General features: G+C 36.7%; 1 protein-coding gene across 1 annotated transcript; it reads right to left on the bottom strand.

Annotated features, from left to right (window-relative positions):
- Positions 1-3,585: 3,585 nt before the first annotated feature.
- On the bottom strand, positions 3,586-20,661 carry LOC127153845 (histamine H3 receptor). The gene is made up of 3 exons (XM_051095118.1): positions 20,415-20,661; positions 16,766-16,932; positions 3,586-4,444 (listed from the first exon to the last, which is right to left on the bottom strand). Exons 1-3 carry the CDS (start codon positions 20,659-20,661, stop codon positions 3,695-3,697), a joined length of 1,164 nt encoding a protein of 387 aa, XP_050951075.1. The 3' UTR covers positions 3,586-3,694.
- Between the last annotated feature and the right edge of the window lie 1,280 nt (positions 20,662-21,941).

The following is a 21,941-nucleotide window of genomic DNA, read 5'->3' as shown; positions in this document are numbered from 1 at the left end:
TAAAAGAGCTCAAGACTTGTAGAAGCAAGCTAAAATTTTATGGTTGCTTAAACAAATGTGGACAAAAAAATGGACATTTCACTTTAAAAGTGTGGCGCAATGTGCAAGAAGCAGCATAACATTTTGCAGAAATGTGGCCACGCGCAGGCACGTTTTTTTCCATCAAATTATTTTTTACAGTGTATTATAGGAGGTACAGTATGTTTTTTTTCATGATTGAACTTGTACTTGAAATTATAATATATGACATCCATCATTTAAATTCTAAAAGCATAAGTGCTAATTTAAGTATATATTCTTGGCACATGTGACATCAGGAACAAGAACTATACATACTGTACACTATAACAACATAGCTTCAGCTTGTCCCAGGAACTGGCACAGTTACAGCTAACCACTTGCTGCATTCATCTCTGGCCCTTCTACTGGACCCTTATCAGTAACGATCAGAAATTGTGTTTATCAATATGTATCATCATTATCTGTTTATCATCATTAAAGGAATGTTCTTGGTTCAATACAGTTTTAGCTCTGTTGTAAGTAGGCATGATGTCCATTACCACTGTAAAATCATTTTAATAAGTAACTACTGACAGTAGTTTTAGCCCATTGTAACCTTACTGATGTTTTCTTAGGATACATGGCAGGTTTACATGGCAACAATTGTACTAAAAACTAAAAAGATTTTCCTTTGCATTTTCGAAAAGTTTCATGTACAGGCGACAATGTTGTCAATACGATCACCGTTCACACAGATTCGCAAAAAAAAAATAAGTGTAAATATCGATAGAGCCTATTTACACTAAGTGAAAACAACAATTGATTCCATTTACACCAAGTAAAAAAAAAACAGTATTTTCTCAGCGATTCTTAGCAACTAAGTGCAAATAGCTATAGATTCTATTTACATTATGTTAAAATAACAGAATTTTCTGCTGTTTCTACTACTTATTGCAAATAGTGGCACTTAACTGCACCTCAGTACTGTAGTACATTATAAAATAGTATGCAATAATAACGTATTGAGTGTAAATTATAATTGTGATTCAAATTATTCAGTGGATGCCACCTTATTGGTACAATAAATCCCTCCCTACATCTGCCCTAGCCGATACTTTATTATCAACTTTTTTATTATTTCCTTTACTTTTATTGCAAATTACAAATTTGAAAGGGGAGAAAAAAGTTTGTCAGAAGGCAGATTGGCAAAACTCAGGTCAATCGCGTCAAAAGACCACAGCACGGGTCTTATCTAGCGAAACGATCGTTCATTTTTTTTTTTTTTTTTTCGGAAAATTAAAATTTGTATACTTTTTAAGCACAAAAACTTGTGTAGCGCTAGCTCTGGGATGCGCGTCCACGCCGCTCCGTACTACAGAATCACGTCGAAAGGTCATGCACGACTCACCACCTGACTTGCTGATTCTTTCCAACAGTGGAATAGATACTTACGGTCCATTCTTGACAGCATTGAGATTCCTGCCCTGTTGGCAATGGTTGGCATTTTCCACATGTGCACCACCATGTCCCTTTAGACGTGGTCTCTCTGTCTCAGTTTGTTGTCTGTGTACTCCAGCTCAAAAAGGTAGGGTATGGTGAAAAACTCCATCTCATTTTCTCCTACAACTTCAGAATCGTCCGACATCGTTGTACCTTTTTGTTTGTAAACAGCATTTGATTTACTTGCACTAGTGTTTGCGTGTTTGCATTGTAAACACTGGGTCTGTAGTTCCGCCTACGTCGCGCGTGACCTTTTGACGTGATTCTGTAGTAGCGTCATGAACGCTCATCTCACTAGCTCAGAGCTAGTGTTAAACAAGCTTTTGTGCTTAAAGAGTATACAAATTTACATTTTTCGAAAAAAAAAAAAAAATGAACGATCGTTTTGCCAGATAAGACCCTTCTTCCACAGCTGGGATTGTTTAGAGCCTTTTGAAGCTGCATTTAAACTACATTTTGGACGTTCAAAATCGGCGCACCAATGAAGTCCAATCCTGAAAAATCCTGAAATGCTTTCCTCAAAAACCAGAATTTCTTTATGACTGAAGACAGAAAGACATGAACATCTTGGATGACAAGGGGGTGAGTAAATTATTTGTAAATTGTTGTTCTGGAAGTGGACTTCTCCTTTAGTTACATTGCTGTCTATGGGAGGGTCAGAGAGCTCTCAGAATGCATCAAAAATATCTTAATTTGTGTTTCGAAGAAGAACAAAGCTTTTACGGGTCTGGAACGACATGAGGGTAAGTGATTAATGACAAAATTTACATTTTGGGGTGGAGTAATCCTTTAAGCACATTTTCAAATAGGCACTGTCTTCATAAATAAACTGCGGATTTGTTTTAAACAACTACATTCTCACCTGAAATACTCTTGAAAGCACAATTCATGACATAATAACAGTAATGTTTTGAAGATCATGTGAATAAACGGTGGCTGAAATACAGTGCTGCGTGAACTTATCCAATCAGCATGTTCAGCGCCCAAGTCCCACCCCCGAAACTTCCTGATCTTTGAAAACATACTACTTCATGAGCAGGGACTTTCTGAGGGGCAAATTTTTACCCTGAACTTTATTTAGATCCTGGTGTCTGTGGTGGAAACACAACAAATTCCGCCCCAAAGTCCCTAGTTCCTGAGGGAAAGTTCCTGCAGTGGAAACAGGCTTTTATATAATCATCTTTTGTAGTGTTGACTAGCTGAGTTAGTGTAAATAGCTTCTGCCAACAAGGCAGGCTACTTACGGTAAATAGACACTCCGCAAATAAAAGCACTGTATTATACCATGCCAGGCCAGTAGTTGGTGATGTCACTTTGTAAATAAAATCTACACATCTGTGCACATACGCATTTTTATAGACTGAACACATAATGCGCATGCTCATGACGTTGACGTAGTTTCTTAGTTTAAGGCCGGGACACACTAAGTCGAAAGTCGTGTATGGGGCAATATATTAGGCCCTCAGCAAGCGTCTGCTTTGAGGTGTATTCCATACATCGGCTCTTGTTTGGTGTTCAACACAATGAATTGTTCAACACAATGAATTGCCGTCATGAGAGTGAGAAATCTGATTGTATGTTTAGTTTAGCAAAGGAGTCTGACAACAAGAATTACAGCGAAAGTGATAAAAGAGAGCAAAAGGCTGTTACAATGTTACATTATCCTACCCAAGCATTCCAATGCACAAATATTGTCATAACAACATGAGCTGCTCATGTCATAAACATAATTAATATTCAAAATGGTAAGCAAGACAACACTGTTGGCTTCTGTTGCTGTCATTTCATCGCAACTATGGCAGAAAGAGGGACAGAGCGCATAGAACCCCTCCCCCAAAACAAAACATCGATTTGAGGGGGCCCCATAACAAATTTGGGCACACAATCACTATCAACACCGCTGATTGCCCCTAGTTCTTTGAAGTCAGCTTTATATGTCTTGGCTATTACACAGAGAGAATGATAACTGCAAACTTGCACTTTTAAACACGTTTTCAAAAGTTTGCATTTTCAGGCCCCCAAGACACGGTAGCCAAAACGCATAAAAACATTGTTGTGGAAACACCCCCCTATGCCACAAATGCAGTCGACATACTTGTATTGAACCCGGAACATTCCTTTCCATACATAGGCACTTAAATCCTCTTTGTACATGCTATTTCAGTACATGTGCACTGTCCTCTGATCATTCAGACTATCTGTGTGCACTGGATGTGTGGACTGTCAGTGGTATGTTGGACCTCTGTCGTGGGCACAGGATTTTGAAGAAGGCCCTTCGAAAGCTGCTGTGGCACAGCGGGTACAAGAACGGGTTGATCGCCGAGTTCAACCACAGCAGCCAGAACGTCACTTCATACCAGTGATGAGACACGCAGTCTCCTCTGCATGCCGCTCGCACGATCATTAACAGAGTGTACGGTGCCCAGCACACTGCGAAAACACACACGATTATGGCCAAAGATTTTGCAATCTTCTTGTCCTGCCTCAGACGCGAGCGCTGAACGCACCGCATCGACAACCCATCATTCTCCGAGCGCTTCTCGCCGTCTTCTGTGTTTTTCTTCTTGAGCGTCATCGAATTCCAGCAGATTCGCACGCTCATACGCGTCTTCTCTGAGTACAGAGCAGCAGAATCCTGGCACTTTGGAGAACAGGATTCTTTTTTACTGCCGAGTCTCCTCTGACGGATGCTGAGGTAGATGCTGATGTTGAAGAACGCCACGGATAAAAATGGTGAGAAAAACTCAACCGCCGAAGCAGAAAGCAGGAAGTACCAGGTGTAGTAGAACTCAGCGAAGCACTCGTCGTCCGGCACGCGGCTCTTGCCTGTCAGCTGCTCCCAGAATAAGATGGCCGGTCCGTAGAGGAGAAAGGCCAGAATCCAAACCGCTGCTATCTTCACCACAGCAAAGTGGGTCATCCCTTGCTTGGCACGATAAGAGACCTAGGATCAGAAAAAAAACAATGGAAATTTTGCATTTAATTGGCAGGGATAAAATGCAGAAACAACAACACACTTTTGACAGCTAGAGAGATTTAGAGGCATACTGACCCATAGTCACATTACAGATATTCCTCATTATGGTTAGATTGATCTTAGAATGTGTTAAATCGGCCTTGGACAACTGATGAAAACTACGGCTGTCAAAAATGTGTGATTAATTAAAATATTTTATATTATATATTAACACATTTAATTTATTTTTAGGATAAAAAAAAAAAAAAAAAAAAAAAACACTATGCCAAAAAACAGTAGACAAACAGTGCTCAAACCCAGTGCTTCTCTACATATTAAAGGAGAAGTCCATTTCCAAAACAAAGATTCACATATAATGTACTCAACCCATCCAAGATGTTCATGTCTTTCTTTCTTCAGTTGTAAAGAAATTATGTTTTTTGAGGGAAACATTTCTGCATTTTTCTCTATATAATGGACTGATATGGTGCCCCGATTTTGAACTTCCAAAATGCAGACTGAAGACATTTAGGGTATGTTGAAAAACTCCAGTCGTATTTTCTCCCTCAACTTCAAAAATCATTTCAAAATCATCCTACATCACTGCAGAAGTACCGACCCAGTCTTTGCAAAGTGAATATGCATAGAAGATCAAACACTCTTAACAAAAAAGGTAAAACAGCAACATTTAGGATCATTTAAACTGCATTTTGGAAGTTCAAAATTGGGGCACCATATCAGTCCATTATATGGAGAAAAATGCTGAAATGTTTTCCTCAAAAAGCATAACTTCTTTACGACTGAAGAAAGAAAGACGTAAACATCTTTTTGTTGACGTATTGTCAAGTATGGTGACCCATACTCAAAATTGGTCCTCTGCATTTAGCCCATCACGAGTGCACACACACAGCAGTGAGAAGTAAACACACACGCACACACACACACACACACACACACTGTGAACACACACCCGGAGCAGTGGGCAGCCATTGCTACAGCGCCCGGGGAGCAATTAGGGGTTCGGTGCCTAGCTCAAGGGCACTTCAGTCATGGTATTGAAGGTGGAAAGAGCGCTGTTCATTCACAATCCCCACCTTCAATACCTGCTGGTGCAGGAATCGAACCAGCGAACTTTAGGCCATGACTGCCCCTGTTTGTTTTGGAATTGGACTTCTCCATTAAGAGAAATATTCCAATACATTTGTTCCAACTCTTTTGTTACTTTTTGTTACTTAAGATTCTTACTTTTGAAAGTATATTTTGCTCCCCAAAACATTAATATTGTGAATAAACTGTAAAATGTAATTTATTACTGTGATTAAAGATAAATGTTCAGCATTATTTCTCCAGTCTTCAGTGTCACATGATCCTTAGAAATCATTCTTGCAGTTGTGCTGCTTAATATTTTTGTGGAAACCGTGATGCTTTTCCCTGTGCATAGTTTTACTACAAGTACTACAGTTGAACTATGGTTGCTGTTAAAACATGGTTAACTTTTGTAATGGACTGACAGGATGTTGCAACCCTAAAGGTATAGTTTTTTTCTCTCAGTTTATTTATTTATTTTTTCTCACAGTATGTTATTTATTAACAACAATTACAGCAGGATCATGATCCATTTGAACTTTTAATGTTCAGTGTAAATACATTTAATTGTATAGCCTAAACATAATACAACCACAATTCCAGAAAAGTTTGGACGTTTTGTGAAATGCCATAAAATCATGAATATGTTATCTGTTCATTCTGTTGAACCTTTATTTTATTGACTAAAGTACAAAGAAAAAAATGCAATGTTTTTAGTGGCCAACTTTAAATTTTATTTCGTAAATATAAACAAATTTTGATTTTCATGCCTGCAACACACTCCAAAAAAAGTTGGGACAGAGGCAAAAAAAAAAAAAAAAATGAAAAGGTTATAGAATATCCAAAGTAAACTGTTTTGAAACAGTTTACAGTAAGCAGGTGAAATTGAAATAGGTGAGGATATCATGTTTGGGTGTAAAAGGAGCATTTCAGCCTTTGCAAGCGAAGCTTGTCTCATCACTTGCCAAATTTCATTACTCTTCTCAGATAGTCAAAAAACGACGGTAATGTGTGCTGTGGTCAAACGAGTCCACGTCCCAGCATGTTTCTGGGAAAAATGGACGTTGAGTTCTCAGTACTAAAGACCAAAAGGACCATCCAGACTTTCATCAGTGACAGATGCAAACACAAACGACTGTCGCGGTATGGGTGTGCAGCAGAGCAAACAGCACTGGTGACTGGAATATGTGTGAAGGTACCACTGAAATGAAGGTATGTATTGGGATTGTACAGACACATATACTGTCATCAAGATGAAAGATGACTTTCATGGTAAGTCCATGGTTATTTGATCAAGACAATGCCAGGTCTCGTTCTGCATACGTCACAACAGTGTGGTTTTGTAGACACAAACTGAATGTGCTAAACTAGCCTGTCTGCAATCAAGATCTGTCTGCCATTGAAAATGTATGACCAGCAGTGCTGGACTGGTAATTTGGCATACTGGGCATTTTCCCGGTGGGCCGACGCACTTTTGGGCCGGTACATTTTTTCCCCCTGTCAAGGACTGGCCCATTATACAGGGACAGTGGCCCATCACAAAGCACTATAGACGGAGTGATAAGGGATCTTGCTTCGCCTATTTAAATATCACTTCACCTTCCCACCTTCCTCTCAGTCTCTCAAAATGTACAGCCTAAAGCGAAAATGTGGTGCTAGAAGGCTCAAGAAAAAGTATCCTAAAAATTTGAAGGCAGATTCCGCAAAATGTGCCTTGTAGTCGGCAAATTCCGAAATGTACACAGCAGCGTTATCAACAGGCTTGCTCTGCTGTGGGTGATGCAGGCCAAAGGGACAGGCAGGAGGACGAGAGGAGAGGAATTTATTAGTTAAGGAGATTGATAACAGGGGCTCGCAAGAAGGGGAAATGGAGGAACCTAACCTGTCATAACTTGTGTGCGCACCATGAGTGTAGAATAAGTAAACACTTTTTAATAAAACGAAAATTCGTCCCTTGCACATTTTTGGCCAAGTCAAGTGTGTTCCCAAAGGCTTATTTTTATAAGAGACTTATTTTTATTAATTGGAAATTAAAAAACACTTTGGGCTTTTAGCTTAATTTCTTTGGGGTGTATATATATATATATATATATATATGCTAGACTAGGCTATACCTATGTGGTGGTGGGCCACCTGGACCAAAAAATGCCAGGGCTGAATTTTTGTCCCAGTCCAGCCCTGATGACCAGTCATTAAAAGGTGAATCTGAAAAGACGATCAGTGACTGCTGAGCATCTGAAGTTTTTTTTATCAAGCCAGATTGGACAACAAGTATTAGTATCCTCAATTCCCAAACAGTTAAACATTGTAATTAAAAGGAAAGTTGATGTGGCACAATGTTAAACATGCCTCTGTCCACTTTAGACATTCTACTAAGTATAATTAACTTTGCAACTACATATCAACTAACTCTCAGAGCAGACTGTTAGGTTAGGTTTAGGATTAGTAGAATAAGTTGAAATATAATTGCAAAGTTTAGAAGAGTGTAACAAGATATTAATCAGACAGTCTACTAATACTCTAATGACTAGCTGGCATGCAGTTGCAAAGTTAATTACTGTTAGTAGAATGTCTAAAGTGGACTATCAAAATAAAGTGTTACCAAAAATGTTTATATTAACAAAATAAAATTAAAAGTTGGGCAGTAAAAACATTGGACATTTTTTCTATGTACTTGAGAATGAAGAGATAACATATTCTTTATTTTATGGCATTTCAAAAAACTTTTCTGGAATTGGGGTTGCACATGTTACATGTACACTTTCCATTTGTTCATTGTGAAACTCAATTGTACTGGCCATGCATCCAGGTCGTTTCCCTCTCCTCAGCCCAAGATGCTGGGATGGCAACAGCATCCCTGTGACCCCACAGGGCAAATGGTTTAGAGAATGGATGGATCATAGGGCCTAGTTGTGGGAATAGATTCTTTTGTTTTACTAATGATCTTATGCTCATTATGATTCGGGAAACACAGCTCTGTTTGAATACATGCTATCAATGCAGCATCGGTAGAAGTAGTTTTTTCCTACAGAATTATTTAGTAACATAGTTTACTTCTCCACTTCAAAGCTTTTTGATGCATTAAATGTCATGCTAAATAACAAAATAAATACATTTTATTGTGTTCTGCACCAAAGGGTCACATTAATAAATCATTATTTACTGAAGGAACTGCACAGAGCTGTTCTTGAGTTAGTTAATATGGAGGTCCAAATGTGGAACTGATTTGATGATAATCGTTTGATAAATCAGTTAAGAAATAAAAAATAAATTAGAAAAAAAAAATCAATAAAGAAATTAATTATCAAGATGTAAGAAAAAGATTGACAGTTTATCATTTATTATTATTAAAATAATAGACTGTTAATTAAAAATCTTTAACTTTTGGCATAATTAATTTCAAAACAACAAAGTGTGGCATTGCTCCACTGAACCAAACACAGAAAATAAACGTGTAAGCGCACAGTAGGGAATGAAGACAAACACTTTCTTTTGCTGGTACACACACATCCGAGTGTGTGCGCACACTATCATAGTGCTGCCAATGATAGCATGAATCTTTCTTCCTTCACTGGCTTTGATTGAAGCTGAAGCCGCAGTCTGTGAGATCAAACATGGCTGTCTTGCAGATTAAAGGCAGACGTTACGTATTGTGATTTGTGTTCGTATCTTTGCTCTGATGTTAAGAGCTTGTGTGGGAAAACAAAACAAGACATTTTCAAGGACGCTTTCTGACCTGAGTCTAACCAAACATCAGAGAAAGCTTTGAAGTAAATATTCCACAATATTCACTGCTTTGTAAATCTCTGTTCCCGGGGCATCTCAGGATGTTTCTTTAGTTAGACAGATTTAACCCCACAGTAAAGATAGTTTAGCTAGATTTGGGAAGATCATCTCATGTCACATCCATTCAAAAATGCCTTCTCTTTAAAACACAATAAAATACAGTCCTAGCCCACCTGTTCACACCTGTTGCTGATAATGTAATTTTCAGTGGATTTTTTTATTGAAGAGCAGAAAATAGTCAAGGTAGTGCACTTACATATGCAACACATTCTCACTCCCAACTCGTCACATATTGACGCTTGGTCAGGACCTTTTGGCATCGCTTTTTAACACTCAAGGTACTCCTTTAGCGTCACTTTTGTTTGTGCAGGGTCCTCCATTGATTTCAGTTGTTTGCCTTAATTAATAATTTTATATAAATGTATACTTTCATTGGAGCACCTAAACCCACCCTTACCCTAAACGTACCCACTTCTGAACAATATAAAACACATAACAGACAAATATAAGTACAATCACAGGTATTTATTGCAGAAACTGACCATAAAAAAGCAGTATAAAAGCATTACAAACAAGTTGTGTGGCATTCCGAGTCTTCTGAAGCCGTACGATATCATGTGTGAAGAAGGAAGTAAAACATAAGGTTTTAAACACTGAAAATGATCCTGCTCCGTTAACGCGCTCACGTCTCGTTCAAAAAGATACTCCCGAACATTAGCATGACGCAATCGGTCACGAGACACGCAAGAGCCAATGGCAATTCACAACCAAGGCTGACGTAATGCTTCCTCTGGTGTGCGGCCGTTTTAAATTTATTTACGCACAAACAGTCTGAGCTTGCGGACGGAAACGGATTGTGTCCATTCCTCTCACAAATCAACCGTTTTGCCTCGGAAGACTTGGAATGTTAATACTTTTGAATAAATTATGACTGTAGCTGTATCTGCTGGTTATATCTTGTGTTTTATTGACAAATGGTAGGTTTAGGGGCAGGGGTTACATGCTCATAAATGTGTAAATAATGTAATGTAAATAAAACTTGTGACTGTTTACATTGAAAAATCACACCCCAACATATATGCAATAATGGCAATAGTATTACCCAAAATATAATTTAATCATGACAATAAACTTCCCAGTGCCTTTTGCGTCAGCATTATAACGCCAAGGGTTTATTATTTAAAGCAATGAAGGACCCTACATGTCAAAAAATGATGCTAAAGGGGTACCCTGTGCGTCAAAAAGTGACGCCAAAGGGTCCTGACCAAGCGTCATTATGTGACGAATTGGGAGTGATTAATAATAATACATGTAACCTGAGTCATTGAACATTTGTGAAAAATACAAATACAAAATTTGACAAGTATTGTGGTCAAGCACTATTTCAGTTATGCTCTGTTGAGTGTAGTGATTTTTCTTTTGTGCTGTGAGCAAAGATCTAAACGCCCCCAAAATTAATAATTCAAAAGCTAATTAAAAATTCATTTAGTTTGAGAGGAGAAGAGGTGTGTTGTTGTGATCTCCACTGTCTTTAGGTGAGATTAATAAAAGCATATGTGGATAAAGGTAAACATATTAGGCTTGCTGTCCATAATGATACAAATATCAAACCATGTTTCTTAATACAAGGTCTTGGTCTTATTGTGCACATCAGCACATTTTAGCATGTTCATTTTTATTTATTTATTTATTCATTCATTCGTTCATCCATTCTTTCATTCTTTTGTTCTTTATTTATTTATTTGTTTCCTTATTTTTTGCCTGACTGAGCCCACTTATTTTCATTCACCTGTTATATAGAGACCACTTTTGGAACAAATCTTGCAGCACCATATACAACCTATGACAATTAAAATGAATGCAAAGGCCCATTCCATCTAACATCCATTCCAAATGACTGTCCGTCTACTTCGTAACACAAATGAAATATTGTAATGCATCACACTTTAGTTTAGGGACCAATTTGTACTATTAACTATTAACTGACTTTTGCCTCATCTAATTTGCTGCTTATTAAAGGGCACCTATTATGCCCCTTTTTACAAGATGTGATATAAATCTCAGGTGTCTCCAGAAAGTGTCTGTGAAGTTTCAGCTCAAAATACCTCACAGATCATTTATTATATCATTTTGAAAAAGCCTGTTTCGAGTGGAAGCAGAAATACGTTGTTTTTGTGCATGTCTCTTTAAATGCAAATGAGCTGCTGCTTCCACACCCCCTTTTCCAGAACAGCGCTCTGCAATTTCAGCTCTTATCTCAGATCTCTGCCAAAAAACATGTTTGGTTTCGATTATCATGTATATCATGCTGAAATCATGTGTTTTAAAGCCATATTAGTTTAAACGTCTGATATAAGTTGTTCTGGATGCACACATCCGAAGCATGTGAACAGAAAGCGGCTGTCATATGGCATTCGAGTACTAATCTAAGTTCTTTTCCACACAAGTTTATTTGAAAAACATGCATAAGTTACACAGTCAGTTATGTCTGTGAAGTGAAACAGCTGAGAAAGATATGGCATGTTTATATTAGATCTGAGTATTAAGTGACAGTAGCGTGATATACAGAACCTATACTGATGTTTGTGTGTACGCTGTTAATATGACCCAAACAATACAATAAAAGCAGAAAATCATTTTGCTCTGGACTGAACAACTTCTATAGCTGTAATAAGATGACATTTCTTACTTGAATGCTGCTTTTAAATGCTCTAGCATCAAGATAAATGTGGTGGATTGTGTGCGGCTCAATCAGGGCGGGGTCTCTGCTAATGTCCATTAACAGTTGTGGGTGGGGCTTGTAAAGTGTGATGTCATTTTATAGATTCTGTGATTGGTAAGCTCTGAGACACTACTTTGGGGATTAAAAAAAGGGTGGTTAGGGTACACACTGCCAACACACATTTATGTTTTAATATATAAAAGTCAATTTTGCATAATAGGTGCCCTTTAGTAGTTAGTAAAGAAGTAGTCATGTTTAGGTACTGGGTACAGTGTAAAAAATGACCGTGAATTTAACGGTAACGGTACCTGTTAAATGGTTAACGGTAAAAAGACTGTAAAATGTATAGTGAATAACCATAAATTGACATTCCCAGAATACCCTGTGTTAATTTAGGCTTTTAGTGACCTTTTATGTGAATTTGCATTGGACTGAAGAAGAGAAACACCAGTCTATGCTGTTCTAAAGCTTTGGAGTGCCAGGATAATTTTTAATATAACTCTGATTGCATTCGTCTGAAAGAAAGAAGTCATATATACCTAGGATGCATGGAGGGTGAGTAAATAATACGCTACAGTAGTGTTGGTCCTATCATCAGCGAGATCGCAGATATGTGATATTGTCATTATTGTGCTAATTTATTTAAAGGGGTCATCGGAAGCTAAGTTCACTTTTACATGTTGTTTGAACATTAATGTGTGTTGGCAGTGTATGTACACATCTACACTATAATGATAAAAATCCATGCAGTGGTTTTTAATTAATCTGTAAAAATAATATCCCCTTTTTAAAATCGAGCCATTCTTAGATGCCTGTCGTTGTGGCGTCACACCAGCAGAATGTATATGAATAATGAACATAGTGGTCGTCATTTACTCCCGACATCTGAGCCCCTGAAGATGCAGTAGATTACGTTTGTCTGTTAAGGGAATGCGCCTCCCGATCTACATATATCCGTCTATGTTCGCGCGAATCATTCGTGATCCAGCTTCACTTACAGCAGAAGTAAGTATAAGGGTTTTTTTTTTATGAATCTTTGTGATTGCCCTTCCTAATAATGTGCTAGTTAGCAAGTTTAGCGGCTAAACGTGGCTAAAGTAAGCAGGCTCGTCACTCCACAGAGAGGATTGAGGGGCCGCGTGACCAGAGCTCATTTGCATTTAAAGAAGCCTCGACCATGATTTTTGCAGAGCTGATTTTGACAAGGTAAAAAGGGTGCTGTTTTACACTGCCATTGAGATTTTTTAACCAAAGTATATTATAGACTTTTTATTAAGACCCTAAAGAATCATATCAACTTGTGGAAAATGGGCGTATGATGACCCCTTTAATTATTTACATGCCTGAAACCAGCTCCATCATAAGGATAGTGAAACTATCTACACTGTATAATGAATTAATCTCTTACCACACACTGCACACGTCTACGGCGCGGCTCAGGCACGGTAACCGTAGTCAATGCTTGTGTTTACACCAGCCGCAGCACCGCATGTGTTTTGACCCTCTATACCGTACGGCACAGCTCCGACGTGGAAACTGGAGTAGATCGTGGCCACTTATGTCAATGCTTGTGTTTACACCAGCCGCCCTGTGGCTCGCTGAAGCATCCCAGAAGCGGCTGTCCATGCTATATCAGGCTAATCCCTGACCACGTCCCTCCCCACCCATCAACGATTCAAATCTCCGTATAGGCGGGATACCACATTGTGACATCATAGCATCAGGAAAACAAACCCTGTAGTCCAAAAGAGCCGTTCGTTGTAGTTCTTGAAAAGGAATTTTTAAAAAACTAAATATCTCCTTTTGGAGTGGACTTTGAGATTTATAACTTTGTAGATCTTTTTTATGCCCAAACATACACACTACACACACTGACTAAAATCCAAAAAGTGAAAAAGCATAATAGGACCCCTTTAAATTAATGTTTATTGCATTATTTCAGTTTCATGTGTTACCATGATGGTGTTTAGCGTTTGTGTGAATGACACTGTGCACCACACTGTGTTAATATTTAAAAGCTGTTTGTGATGAGCTTTGGTTCATCATGTGACTTTCTCATCACCACCTGCTTTTGTTGGTTATCAGTGTATTACAAAGGTACAAAACAGATTTCAGTACTGTAATAGGTTGGTACATTAACATTATATCAGTTAATAAAATGACGGTATTTACCTTTAAATTTAAGAGAAAACCGTAAAACGCTAAACGTTGCTACTTTATTTTTTACGGTAAAATTCCAGCAACCACAATTTTACAGATTTTTTTTTAGGACTAACGGCTCTGGAGTATGGTCATGTAGAATAAGGCATTGATATGTGCTTTATAATGACTAATAAACAGCCAATATGCATACTAATAAGCAACTAGGTAATAGTGAGAATTGGTCCTTAAAATAGTGTTACCTTTTAATACCTATCCATTGAAAATCTATGCAATCAATTTTTTCTAAATAAAATGTAAGTTTCAAAAAGTTCATTTAGCCACTTAATTCAGACAGATTGCTTTTATAATTGAATTCATATCAATCAAGCGGTTTAATGCAAACCGTCTGAAGAGACACAAATGCATGATGAACAAATTTAATTAAGGCTTTTATTCACATATAAACTCTGATCAATGCACATGCATATTGCACATCAAATATGGAAGTTCAACAGTACTTCGTTGATGCACAAGAACCAATGAGGTTCAAGCACGCATGATAAATCTGTCAGCCAGTGAGGTGCATAGCATGAGCTGATCACTTCCTGACATGACCAGCGAGCTTGTATGCAGCTCCCTATACATCTAGTTTTTAAATCAGGGTTCTTTAAATCTGGACCTCAACCTAATCATGCCCGCTGAACAAGCTAATCAAGGTCTTAAGAATTACTAGAAAATTGCAGATAGGCAAGGTTGATCAGGGTTTGAGCTAAACTCCGCAAGACAGTGGAACCCAAAGGCAGGATTTGAAGAATTTCATTTTTTACCCTATTTTCGTCTTGGTTCAGTTCAGCTGCATGCTGATTCACTACAGCACACTATCAAAGTTACTTTGAATGGAAACCCTGAAGCCATGCAGATGGTCTGTGGTAGGTCTTCCATCCAGTCAGCCAATGGAAGAAATGGAGAGGCCTTTCTACTGAGTATGACACTCTTGAATCTCTTGAGAGTGGAGAATGATACCTTTTATCATTAGACCATGATCTCAAGAGTTTCAAGAGTGTCATACACATACCCAAGATGGCAGTGACCCATTATTCATGACATCTTTCAGCTTAGAGTGAAACACGAGGCGGCGGTCTGAGATTCACAGTTTCCCTGTCAAACAGCAGCCCAACACCGGCTCAGTGTTCTGTCCAATATTTAAAATGCTGGGTTGCCAAATAACCCAGCAATGGCAGTTTTTAACCCAGTGTTCAATTCAAATAAATAAGCCCAACAGATTCCACATTCTGTAGTCTCACTAATTCTGAGGAATTGCTATGATTGTTAGGTGTTGTTGGGGTGATATGATAAATACAGATTCAGATTCTGACATGGATTGAATGCTTGTTCTGAGGCATATAATAATGAAAAAATATTTTCAAGGGTGTGGACATTTGCTTGTTCACATTATACTTTACTACAACTCAATCCTACTTTTATCTCATCACATGTGTTCTGCAGTGTGACAGAAACCAAGGAAAAATGAGCTTTGCCAACCCCAAGAACAAAACATACTACATCAGTGCCTTTTAAAGATGCCCGGATGCATGGGATTTAGCATTGTATTAATGCCAGTGATGAGGAGGCACAATCAGCATCAGCTTTGACTTGTCATGAGCTGCCAGTGGGGCTCCATTGTCCTGCCACCCGCTCCTGTCATGAGACGTATCCCAGCTTTACCGCTGGGAGCGGCGTGACGGTGATTTGAAGGCAAGCATATCCTCACAAAAACCAACTATCAGACCTGTATTGCCATTAGAAAGGTTAACGGAAGTAGGACAGGTGCGCTGCTGCCATTAGTGACAATGCAATTCTTTAAACAAAGGATTATCTGACCAGAAAAGTGTCAAAAGAGATGTTATCCAGACACCTAAATTGCAGAAATTATGTGCAGTTACACTGCATGCCAGATTATGTGTCATTTGATGAATGACTGCTGTGATGTTCACAAACATCCATTTTAAATAAATTGTTTATGATCCTAAAACATTTAGAATATTTAATGTGACAGTCAATCCCCTCAATACATCAATATCAAACGTAGCTGCTTAAATATCTGCCCATTCCCTAGTACATGTTGTTTGAAAAACCATAAATCTGACTAAATCTTAGTTAAACCTTGGGTTTCCATGCAGATGAACTACATGCAGTTTGGCTCTCTGTGTAAATTGTTTAACGAAGTTTGCAATAATTCTCAGACTCTTGATAAGCATTTTATCATTTTTGGTGGTTATTACAGAAGCAAGAGTGTCATTATCTTGACCATTTCTAAATAATACGTGATAATTCATAACAGTCTGTGTCCAGGTTCTGCTTTCATATGAGTCAGACTGATTAAAACCAACAAAACAAATTGAATCACAGTGACTGTGCATGTATTTCTATTAATGAGTTTCATTACTAGTGCTTGTTGCTTTTGTTTATCACCAGCCAGACGGTTGTCATGAGCTAAGAATGCTGCATCACAATGAATACGCTGCTATAGATTGGTTTATATTAAAAATTTTGTGGATAAAATTAGGCCTCACCGCTTTTGTAACGGAGAGATAGCGGTCATAGCTGATAAGTACGATGTTGAAGACGGACGCGGTGCAGAGAAGGTAGTCTACGACCAGCCACAGCTTGCAAAGTCCTTTACCCAGCATCCATTTCCCTGTCAAGATGTAGGGCATATACACGGGTATGCAGAAGGCACCTGTGGGAAACACCAATCAGAAAGCAATATTATAGTCATTCTGTTTAAGCGGAATAATTTAATACATAATTCATATCTGTTGTAACAGCATTTTGTCCATTTGTCCGTTCAGTTAATGATGTGTTGCTGTGGTTACACAGTGATTGCAATTTCAAGAGTAAACATGCAGTCACATTAAAACAACTGCATGGTCAAAAGAGCTCCATTGTCTTTTGTAATAATGTAGAGATGTATAAAGCACAGCTCACACAGAAAACACTTTCAAACCCATCAGCTTTTTGCTGGCCAATGTTTTGAATCTGTGTGACCCAAAATCTGTGTGGGAAATTTTTTTGCTCTCAACTGAAATTCCAGATTGCATGGATTCCTATAGAAATGGTGAATTATGGCTAGAATGTTCAATTTGGTATTATGTGTTGAGGCCGCAAGACTTGTGCGAGGTCTTGAATCTGAGGATGAATTCATGCAACTTTTTCTAGGAAAAAGTATTTTCTCAGAAGAGAAAAAATCATAGGTGCTATGGTTATGAAATATATGCCTGGGGTAAAATTTAGTACAAAACAATAGTGCACAGTAATAACGAAGTTTGTAGCATGCATATTACTTATTATTATTACTTACTATTACATATTACTTATATATTACTGGCTGTCTATTAGTATTTATAAGTCACATATTAATGTCTTATTCTGCATAATAGATCCCTTTCAGATATTTCAGATCCATTAATCCACCCTATACTTAAACTTCACAACTACCTTACTAACTATTAGTAAGCAAAAAATTAGGAGTTAATTGAGGCAAAAGTCGTCTAGTTAGTTAATAGTGAGAATTGGACCCCAATAAAGTGTAATCGATGTAATAAAAATCACTTATGAATGAGAAAACTGTAAATGTTATTCTTGACTAGAGCTGCATAAAAAAATAATGTGAGGCAATATAGTTTCCAGCAGGCAGAAAAGATCTCTTGTGTAATCACTCGTTAAGATCCATATGTGCATATTTATTATAGCAATGCGGTAGAGTACGATAGAGTTCATTAGAGTACAATAAAAAAAAAAAACTCCATCGAAGGTGCAGATATCCAATCGCAGACAATTAGTCAGTGTTTACAGTGGGAAATGGGAGAGAGTCAAAGATTTCTAGAAAAACAGTTCAGAATTATAAAAGCAGTCACTGCTACACCAATACAAGCAAATACTTTGTTTTGCATCTGTCACATGCCAGCAAGCCAATCAGCAGTCATTGAGCCTTCTCCAGCTATTACACACTGCCTTGGTTACATCTATTGAATGAGTTCAATGTGTCAGTATTTCTGAGGATTTCCTGAATTGTTAATGATAAACTATCATCATGGTATACTGTTTCTGGTTATAAACCTTCACCCTTTGTAGTAATTTATAAAACAACATTAATATAATATTATATATATATATATATATATATATATATATATATATATATATATATATATATATATATATATATATATATATATATATACTGTATATATATATATATATATATATATATAAGCTTTTGGCTTATCAATATTAGTATTAGAACATTACATTAGGACAGATTGGAACCTAGAATTCCTAACATTAAAGGCATAAAAATGTTACAAGATACACATATTAGGTTGCTTTTTTTTTTTTTTTTTTTTTTTTTTGTAAGTACAGAAACAAATAAATAATCCTATATTTCTGTTGAATTATATTATATTGAATTATTATTCCTTTTGAATTCCTTTTGATCACTTTTCTTCCCCCACTGGCAGATATTTTATCTTTTAAGACAAGACTTTATATCATAATTCATTTTGCTTCTCAAGTACATGTATCTTGATTCAAGAATGTTTAGATATTTGTTCTTGAAAACAAGGTAAGGAAATCATGGTAACACTTCCTATGAAGCCCCTATTTATAATACATTATAATGGTATTTCTAAGTCATTATAATGAATGCATAATGCATTATAAAAAACCTTATAATACATTATAATACTTGAGTATTTGAGGTTATAACTTTTAAGATTATAATTATTTATAACACACAATGGACAGCATATAAAATCTACTTAATTTATAATGGACTATATCATATTACATTTATTTTTTCATTATGTCACGTTTTATTTTGATGGTCTTATAAGTGGTCTTTGTATGCTTTAAGTGAAGTGACGTGTAACATGGCGAGATATGAGACTTATAATATGTTAGAACTATGAGGAGGTAATCATACTCTTAAGCTATAACCACAAATAAGTAAAAATTATAATACATTAAAACTGTCCTTATGAATACTCATGAGATGATACAACATACTATAAGATTTTTTATAATGCATTATGCATTTATTATAATGCCCTAAGCATACCCTTATAATAAGTTATAAATACGGGCTTCATAGAACGTGTTACCAAAATCATTTTGCAGGGTATCCACAAAATCCTAGGACCAACAGCAACAGGTGTGGGAATAAATTTATGAAATTAAGCATGTTTGATTGTATAAATGTGAAATAAGCATTCATTTCATGGTATCATAACCAACACAACTATCTTTGCACAGTTTTATTCCTGGTTTGCAATGTTATAATACCGACAAACAGAAATATTGACAAACAGAGATTCTGATTGTTCAAGCAGATAACTATGATTTGCAAAGGAATTTCATGCAATTGCTTTTTAGCTTTACACTATATGCTTTTCTCCACAATTAGATTTTTTTAAATGATTTTTTTATACTGTGATATCAATAGTAATTTTCGGCTACTTATTTTGTCACAGGAGCAGACAAAGGTGGACACAAACATCACATCACAGAGTGATTAATGACAGTTTTTAAAATGCAGATATGACAAGGCAAAATTCTGACATAATACATGGGGAGAAAAATGCAAGAACATTTGGAAGCAGACAAATCCACTGAGAACATTATTTCCCATGCACATGCTAATGCTGGATCAAACATATTTTAATGTATTATTTTTTTAGCCAAATAAATGCATGTAGATGTGATGAATAAGAGAAGCAGAGCTGCACTCATCTCACATTGATTCAGTGATCTACCTACATCACATCTCGTTTGTTATGTGCACATTATTAATTAATTACCGTTACTCAAAGTGAACACGACAAATTATTTTAATTTAAAAGTATGCATGTGATATTTTATTTTATCTTATTTTTTTATTATTTTTGCTAAAATGCTTAAGATAGTGGTTTGAAGATAATAAATCATAATAAATCTTACTAGTTAAGTGTTCATTAAAAATAATCTTAATTTTATTTATTTTCTGAAAGCAGTATTTTAGACAGACCAATCCTGCACATTGTAAACCTACATCAGTTTACATTAAATTTTGTTCATCCTTGAATACTGACGAACACTGGAACATTGAAGATCGTCGGTATAACCGACTATACTGGAGATTTTAAAAAAGACCATTTATTAAACTTTTCTCTAAACTTCACTTACCAACGAGAAAGTCTGAGATAGCCAGGTTTAGTAGGAAATAATTGCTCTGTTTGCGCAAACTCCTGTCCATCTTGAAGGCGACGATGACCAATGCGTTGCCACATACGATCACAGCAATCAGTATGACCATCATGACCGTGAGCAGCGCGAGCACCGGACCCGCGAACCCCGCGTCTCTCCTCACTGCGGTCCAGTTACTAACCGTGAGTTCGCGGGTCATGTTGTGATCGCAGTGATGGTTACCCATCGAGAGCTTCACGGTCTTCACTTCGAGCTTGTCTTTTTCATCTGTCTCACGAAGGTTCGGATGATTCGGTCTAGTAAATGTCTCCTGTGCGCGCAGTTGACGCCCCTCGCCGTTCCCATGACGCGCGTCAAGAGCGATGCAGAGCCATTACCGCCTATTTCATTCATTTTAGTGTTTGATTTACTGACATTTTTTAAAAACCGTGCTAAAATGGGATGTTAATCAAGTAATCCCATATAAGAAATTAAAGAAAAAATACAGACTATATCAGTTATTTCAAATGTAATGACTTTCACTGATAAAATATTAAGCATTCAAACTTTAACTCTCAATGATGATGGTCTTTGCTCAGATATTAATGTCAGATGGGTCTTTATAATTCCTCTTGTTCCTCCTCTGGATCATATTAACAAAAGAAAGAAAGAAAGAAAGAAAGAATGAAAACCCTTTCATTCAGGATATTTAGTTGCATATATGTTATGGATATATTCTTCAGTACAACAATTGGAATATAAGTTACTTTCAAACTATTACAGACTGATCATTTTATGTTTGAATTATCTAAATAATTAAGCTTGTAACCTTACTCTTAAATTCCATAAAGTGTTTCTAATTATTACATATTCTGTATAAGAACATTTTATTCCAAGCATGCTGCAATTAAACAAAACACAGACAAATGTTCTGTTCACACCAAGTGTAAAATCAGTATCCTTTGGGCTGAACTTCAAGTTCAGGACTGTAATTAGTCTGTATTACTGTAATTAGACTGCTAGACACAAAAAATCACAGATATTAACACTTACCAAACACTTAGTCTCATTATGGAAACCCGCTAAGTACAATCTTCATTTTTTAAATCAGTTGATGAGACTTTGTATACATTCACTGGCAGGTCACAAATGCATTTTCATATATGCATTATATATCAATCAACCATTAGTACACATGTTTTATACTGGGTTGTGAACCATCATAATATGTCAGTCATTAATGTACAAACAAAAAAATCAATTCTTGCATGTTGATACTACCTGGAGTGTAGTAGTAGGTGTTTTGATTGTATTGTGCTGTTTTATGTTGATATCAACTACTAAATCAGATTTTGTAGTATGTTAGGAATAGCAATATAATCCCTGAACTCAGGGTTTGGTCGTAACTATTCTGGCAAAAAGCCTGTTTGTCCATGACTACCAAATTACATTGTCTTATTTGTTTTAGTAGTGTTCGAATTTTAAATAGCACTAAATAAATATGAAATTAACACATTTTACCTGCAC

This window comes from Labeo rohita, chromosome 2 (genome assembly GCF_022985175.1).
Source record: "Labeo rohita strain BAU-BD-2019 chromosome 2, IGBB_LRoh.1.0, whole genome shotgun sequence".
Classification (NCBI taxonomy): Eukaryota; Metazoa; Chordata; class Actinopteri; order Cypriniformes; family Cyprinidae; genus Labeo; species Labeo rohita.
The sequence above is the reverse complement of the archived record's forward strand: the minus strand, read 5'-3'. Positions and strand labels throughout refer to the sequence as shown.

What these genes read in the sequence shown, in the direction of transcription:
- LOC127153845 (XM_051095118.1), bottom strand. Translation starts at nt 20,661, where the DNA reads ATGGGTAACCATCACTGCGATCACAACATGACCCGCGAACTCACGGTT. An exon ending in TATCTCAGACTTTCTCGTTG is followed by an intron (nt 16,933 to 20,414) that starts GTAAGTGAAGTT and finishes TGTTTCCCACAG; the next exon opens with GTGCCTTCTGCATACCCGTG. An exon ending in ATCTCTCCGTTACAAAAGCG is followed by an intron (nt 4,445 to 16,765) that starts GTGAGGCCTAAT and finishes TTCTGATCCTAG; the next exon opens with GTCTCTTATCGTGCCAAGCA.